This window comes from Theropithecus gelada, chromosome 12 (genome assembly GCF_003255815.1).
Source record: "Theropithecus gelada isolate Dixy chromosome 12, Tgel_1.0, whole genome shotgun sequence".
Classification (NCBI taxonomy): Eukaryota; Metazoa; Chordata; class Mammalia; order Primates; family Cercopithecidae; genus Theropithecus; species Theropithecus gelada.
The window spans coordinates 50,331,201-50,338,244 of NC_037680.1; the positions used below are offsets into that span (position 1 = coordinate 50,331,201).

At 49.6% G+C, this 7,044-nt stretch overlaps 1 protein-coding gene across 3 annotated transcripts in view; it reads right to left on the reverse strand.

Annotated features, from left to right (window-relative positions):
- Window positions 1-5,424, reverse strand: part of SP3 (Sp3 transcription factor) — a 59,258-nt gene extending 53,834 nt beyond the window's left edge. For 2 of the 3 annotated variants that reach the window (XM_025404912.1, XM_025404914.1), the window contains exons 1-3: window positions 4,340-5,424; window positions 3,583-3,728; window positions 2,945-3,067 (exon numbers count right to left, since the gene is read on the reverse strand). In XM_025404912.1, coding sequence (XP_025260697.1) covers window positions 2,945-3,067; window positions 3,583-3,728; window positions 4,340-4,346 — 276 coding nt within the window. In that variant the 5' untranslated portion in view covers window positions 4,347-5,424. The remainder of the gene's footprint in view (window positions 1-2,944; window positions 3,068-3,582; window positions 3,729-4,339) is intronic. The other variant, XM_025404913.1, reaches the window with a different exon arrangement.
- Window positions 5,425-7,044: the final 1,620 nt, after the last annotated feature.

The following is a 7,044-nucleotide window of genomic DNA, read 5'->3' on the forward strand; positions in this document are numbered from 1 at the left end:
ATCCTAGCTAACACGGTGAAACCCCGTCTCTATTAAAAAATACAAAAAAAAAAAAAAATTAGCCGGGCATGGTGGCACACGCCTGTAGTCCCAGCTACTCAGGAGGCTGAGGCAGAATGGCGTGAACCCCGGGAGGCAGAGCTTGCAGTGAGCCAAGATCGCGCCACTGCACTCCAGCCTGGGGGACAGAGTGACACTCCGTCTCAAAATAAATAAATAAATAATAGTCACTTATTTTATTACACTAAAGTGCAAATGAGGTAAATTAAAAATCCACAAGTTCACATAAATGCAAACTGGTCAAAGTTAATACTTGCACAAAGGTCTACTTTTTTCTATTTCCTGGTTTACTACTAAAATTAGCCACACAACTTAAGCACAAAGGAGCGCTGCTATAAAACCATCTTTCAGAGTCCACATTGTAGAACACTACCTGTGAGACTGCTTTGTGACTAGACTTCTTCAGCAATGTACTGTGGGTAACCAAACACCCTTGGCTAGGATCCAAATTCAAAATCCAAATATTAAAAGCAATCTTCAGCACAGTTGATTGGCTTTTCAAGGCCCTTTTAATCTCAAAATACCAAGCTAAACTGGCATAAAGTTGATCTGTACGTGTGTATTTCCACTTGTTTAAACACAATATATAAGCAATGTGGAATCCTAGACTGGATCCCAGAAGAGAAAATGGACATTAGTGGAAAAGCTGGTGAAATGCAAACAAAGTCTAGTTAGTAATTCATACCAATGTTCATTTTTTAGTTTGGACAAATGTGTCATCATGATGCTAACATTAGGGGAAACCGGATGAAGGGTATGAGACGATTCTCAGTTCTGTATTTCCAACTTTTCTATAAATTTAAAATTATTCCAAAACACAATTATTTAAAAACACAGCTATAACCTCTCATAATTCCGAATCATTTGAGTAATAAAAGATTATCTAAGCCCATGAACTCACGTAAATTTCCTTCCTTTTCTAAGATGTGCTGAAAAAATATCAAGTTCATATTTGCACTGGAAAAATGATTTTTCTATTTGCTAAGGCAAATATACGCAAGCCAGTCTTACCAATTTTACTCAAAGCGAAAAATCTTGGGCGCAGGTACCAAATATCATAAAGAAATATATGATTTAGGATTTTTTTTTTTTTAGGCAAAACTATTTTCATTTTACTATGATTGGCAAATTATGATTTGAGATTTATCAGATTGATTCTAGTTCATGTTCATCTGGCAAAATATGTGTTGTCAGGAATGATTTGGTAATTCAGAAAAGCAGCTAAAGCAGCACGGAAACTTCCCTACAAGCATATGGCCACAGCTGGCTAAGGCTGGAGACAGTATTCTATCCTTGGGCCTCAGACTCACATATATATGTACATACACATTTTTCACCCATAGTTCCTTACTTCTCCCCTCCCCCATCTGTAAACTGATACCTAAACTTTACAAATTACAGCTACAAGAAAAGTTTTGTTCCATTTGAAATATAAAAAAGATCAGTAGAAGCAATCTGCTTTTCAATTTTACTTATGCAGTTTAAGATAGTCAATTTCTTTTGGCACTTTGGAACTAGAGGGATACAGTTCATAAAAAAGGTCTACCAACCCTTAGTGAAGCTGAAATGAGGTGAAATAAAGGCCTACCAATCCATAAAAGTATTTAAAAATAACAATGCCTAATACAATTTTACATTTTTACATCTTAATCTGCTTATGAAAAAAGACATTAAAACTATTCACATCCCCTATAACGAAACACTAAAATTACAAATCTATTTACCAATAATAGCTTAACATTGGTTTAACTTTAAAAAAAAAAAATCTGGACGTACTAAGCATTTGCTGTAGACTATACCAAATACCAAACTTCTCTTTCTTCAGTGACTATTCAAAATATCACTCCACAAATCAATTCCTATGATCTACCCCCCCCCACACACACACACACACGAGAGGGTTTTCATTAACAGGTGAACAAATCTACACAATACAACAGTGATGATCCAAATGTAAAATTCACAATTAACAGTCTAAAAACTATTCCTACCCTATTTGTATTAACCCCTCACATAACACAGGCGAGCTCCTCCCCTTGCCCCGGACACTGTGAAAACACTACAGAAAGAATCCCACCACATCTTACCTGACTAGCAGTCGTAATAAAACAAAAATATACTTTTGCCAATCATATTCAACTGTAAGTATTGCAGTATTAGCATGCATGTAAATACAATTTCTTACATATACTTTTCTAACACTGATAGTCATATTCAATTTCAAAAGATAAAGTACTATCTAAGCAACTTGCTAATTTCAAAGGCTGCTTAATGTTTCACTTAACGCCCCTTACAAAAAAAGTCACTGCAAATTTAAGTAGTCTGCAAAAACTAAAATTCAACGATTTTGAATGGTCACTAAAAAAGCAAAAAGTGTTCACTCCTGCATACAAAAGGATAATTCAAATAATAAACCCTCATTTTTTAAAAATAATGTATGATTTAAAACAGTAAGATCCTGTAACTTCCAACAGAAAATGCCCCAGGTTCAAAAATACTAAAAACTAAAGACACTGCTTCTAGTTGATACTATCTATGGCCGATAGGCTGTGCTTGAAAATTTTGTAGTGTTCAGCGAAGGAGTTTTCAGCACTGATATGAATCGCTCAAACATCCATTTTGGAGTCCTCTACCCCCGCCCTCTCAGACTTCATTTTGTGAAGAATTTTGCGCGAGGTGCCGCAGTGACAATTTCGAGAAAGCCTGGGCTGGCTTCAGATCCAAACAGGGATGCGAAAGAGCAGGAAAGGGCGCCCTGGAGCCCAGCGGCCCGTGCGGCTCGGGAGAAGCGCGGGCGCCGGGGAGGCCTTTTGGGCGGGCGCGCTACGGGCCCCGGATGGCGGGCGCCGGGCCTCAGCGGGGGCGGGCCGCGCGCGGGACTTACCGCTCCGGCGGCGGCGGGGGCCCCGGCTGCGGCGGCCGCCTCCTCCTCGTCGTCGCCCGGCGATGGCGGCCCTATCTTGCTGCAGGTAGCGGCCAGCAGAGCGAGCGGTGACGGCTGAGTGTCCTACCCCCAATGGGCGGGTTCAGAGAGGGAGACAGCGGGAGGGGGTGGCGGTTAGGGCCGGGCCGCCGCTCGCACAGGAAGTGCGACTCGATCCCCGCCGACTGCGCCCGGGCGAGCGCCAACCCGCACTCTCCTCCTCCTCCTGGTCCCGCCGCCGGCCCCCGCCTGGCGTCCCCCGCTCCACGAACCCCGGCTCCCCGGTCTGCGGGCAGGCGGGCGGCGGGCTAGCGCGCCGGGCCTCCGCCTTCCGCCCGGAACCCACCCCCGAGAGGGCACGCTGGGGCCCACACTCACACGCGCACAAAAAGGCGGCAGGCGGGCGGGGCGGGGCGGCGCGGGCGGGGTCGGAGCGTTGGCGCCTCGGGCGGGCAGCTCCCGAGGCGGGGGGAGGGGAGGGGTGGGGAGGGGTGGGGAGAGGCGAGGAGGGAGGGGTGAGGCGAGGAGGGAGGGGAGAGGCGAGGGGAGGAGAAAGCGGCGCGAGGGGGGAGCCGGGCCGGGGCTCAGCCGCTCCTCACCTGGGCCGCCGCCGCCGCCACCGCGCCGTTTCCGTGCTGTTGCTGCTGCTGCAGATACTCGCCGTGGCCGCCGCCACCACCACCGCCGCCGCCGCTGTCCACGTCCAAGGCAGCCATTTCCTCTTGTTTCACGGGCTTTTCGGGAGCTGCAGGCACAGCGCGGGGGGGTGGGGGTGGGGAGGAAGGCGGGTGGCGGAGAGGGAGGGGGCCCGCGGGCCGAGGCGAAATTACTCCCAAAGCCCGGACCCAGGCCCCTTCCCCTCCCCCACCCGCCCCCCGGCGGCGGCGGCGGCGGCGGCTCCCTCCTCCCCTCCTGCTGCTGCCCCCGCCCGCCGCTGCCTGTAACCCTCCTCCTCCTCCTCTTTCCCTCCTCCTCCTCCTCCCCGCGCTGCCCCTGCCCCCTCTCCTCTCCTCCCCTTTCCCTTCGCGCCGCTCGCTCTCACTCGCGCTCGCTCCTCTCGCACCGTCAGTCACTCACACACGCCCGCCCGCGCCCGCACACAGGGGGATGCGCTCCCGGCGGACCGGGCCGCCCGCCCTGGGGCCTGGCGGGGAGACGGCGTTGCTGGGGCTTCGGGGGTGGACGGTGGCTGGCGGGGAGGGGAGGGAGGCGCAGGGGAGTGCAGCTTTCTGCCTCTCACAGACACTCGGTCGCACACACGGGGCCGGGACCGGCGGCAGCGGCCCCGGGCTGGCTGTGGTCGGCGGCAGCGGCGGCGGCGGCAGCAGCAAGGGTTGCTCTCTCGGCTTTACGTACCGGTCATAGTGTGTTTAGGGCACCTCAGGCGGGGCTCCCCGCCGCCTTACACATGGTGAGGAGCGAAGGCGGCGGCGGCGGGAGAGGATGCGGGAAGCGGCGGCGGACACGGCCGGAGCGGTCCGGGGATTTTTTTTTCCTATTTTGATTGACTGTGCGGGAAACACAAAAGGTGGAGCCTCCAGCCCAAAAGGGGGGAAGAGGGTGACAGCCTGCCCGGAACTCCCGCCCCTCTTCTTGGCACTTATTCGCCGCCGTGTTCTCCGTCGGATGTGCTCATTGGTCCAGGCGCCCGTCCGTCGCTGTGCCAGGCGGCGCGCTTCCTGTTTGCCCCCCGGGTGGAAGGGGCGAGACAATGAGCGGCCGTGGCAGCGTAGGTTTCCGAGAGCGGCTACGGCTCGCCGGTTACCCCGCTGTGTCCGCCTCTCTCGCCGGCTGCCGCTGCCAGGCCCGAGGCGCAGGCCTCCTCCACCTCGCAGGCGCTCGGAGCAGGCCTAGCCAAGCTGTAGGGGAGCTGAGCTGGGGAGGAAATTCGTTCCCGGTGACTCCGGCTCCACTGGAGGCTACCTCCATCCCGGCAGCAGCCTCGGCCGGATTTCCCCAGGGCCTCGCGCTCTTGGAGCCGCCGCTTGCCTGCGCTACCAGGAGGCCACCGCCGCTCAGCCCCGGGGCTGCTGCTGCGGCCGCTGCCGCTACTGAGCAAACCAGACCCGCCCCACGAGCCCGGGGGGAGGGAGCTGGTATTAGGGGAGACACCCCCTCCGAGGCTGGAGGAGGATTTTTCTCACACACATCCAGCTTTCTGATTCACAGACAGCCATCTCGCTCCCAGCCCCCTTAGCCCCAGCTTTCCAAACCGGTCTCCCACTTTCACGTACCGTGAAGGCAGGCATTTAAAGCAAAAAAATTTCAAGTCACCTCACATACGGAAGGAGAGTTTTAATTTTGGCCAGTGGCACCAAAACGGGCACTTAAAAGTATATTTCATTTTACCTGTGCTATGTGTATGTATCCAATGGGGCAGAATACTGTTTTTTTTTAAAAGTCAGTCACATAATCATTTTGCTGCACAAACGTATTATCCCCAGCCTCTTAATCCTCTTGGTACCAAGTCAGATATCTCCTGAAACAAGCCCATCAACCATTGCCAACGTTTTTAAAGTGAACTGGTGAAGTACCTTTTTTCCCCCATTGGAACATTTTTGTTGTATTTTAAAATCTTGTTTCACTCACTGGATTAGGTTAACACTCCCTTCTTTGGCAACCTTGATATCTTGCTGTCATCCTGGGGGAAAATGCTGAGGTTTTATGTCTGTGTTTTGCCAACTAAGAGATGTCTCTCCCTGTTACCTTCAAGTATAGTTGCCAACAAAGAAGTTAAATTCAAGAGGTGGAAACACTGTCCACAATACCTCTTTTTTAGAAATCTGGCTCAAGAATCAGTTTTCCCATTACTGTGATGATTGTATTTTGTGTGATATGTGATGATGTGCTGGTGGATGAGGTTGTGAAGCACTTTAACTAGATTTTGTGTGTACTAACTTAATAGGTAATCCATTTGTGAGATAGCGAGTTTGCATCCCAGTTCCAAAGCAGTTAACCGCCTATGCTCACAGGATCAGAAACATTGTATGGTTACTTTGCTCTTAATTGTACAAAGATCGAATTTCTAGGGAATTGACCTAAAAACCACAAACATGCGGAAACGAGACTCAAAATTCTGAGTCCAAGAATAAGGTTCATCTCTCCTAATAGTAAGACCTTGTAGTCTCATTTAAGTGGAAAAATAACTTCAAAGTTGAATGGTATAACCTGTGTACTATTTTACAACAAAAACTTTTAAGGAAATAAAAGTCACAGAATAACCTGATTTGGGGTGGGGGGAAGGGAAAAAGAGATGGGTGCCCTGAAGAGCAGGACAGGTGAAAAGTGAAAATAAGTAGACTGGGAGAGAGGAAGGGAAGTCACTATTATCACTCTGTTCTTACCTGGATCTGTTGGGTGGAAGGTAGCTCTTTCCCTAGAAAGGATATTTCAGGCATTTTCAGATTTTTTGTTTGTTTGTTTTTTCAGGAGTGGGGATATGTTCTACACTATTGCCATACCATTTTTGCAAAGTGTTAGTCCAGCCACCTAGAGAGCAAAGTATTTGGCCACAGGAATTAAATTCATTTCTTCATTCATACCAGTTGGCAAATGATGTAAGACATGAAGTCTTTTTTCTTTCTTTTTTGCGGGGTGGGGATGGCACGTCCATAGACCATTTTAACAAACAAAAAAACGGAAAAAAAAAATAGCCTAGCTGGGCACGGTGGCTCATACCTGTGATCCCAGCACTTTGGGAGGCCGAGGCAGGCAGATCACTTGAGGTCAGAAGTTCGAGACCAGCCTGACTGCCATGGTGAAACCCCGTCTCAACTTGAAATACAAAAATTAAACAGGTACGGTGGCGCACACATGTAATCCCGGCTACTCAAGAGGCTGACACAGGAGAATCACTTGAACCTGGGAAGTGGAGTTTGCAGTGAGCTGAGATGGCACCACTGCACTCCAGCAAGACAGAGACTGTCTAAAAAAAATTTTTAAATGACCTACCTGAACTAACTATACTGCTTTTGATGGGATGCTTTTAAGAGATATATATAGAGGTGGGGTGACAAAGAGAGGTTGGTTAATTGGTACAAACATACAGTTAGATGGAAGGA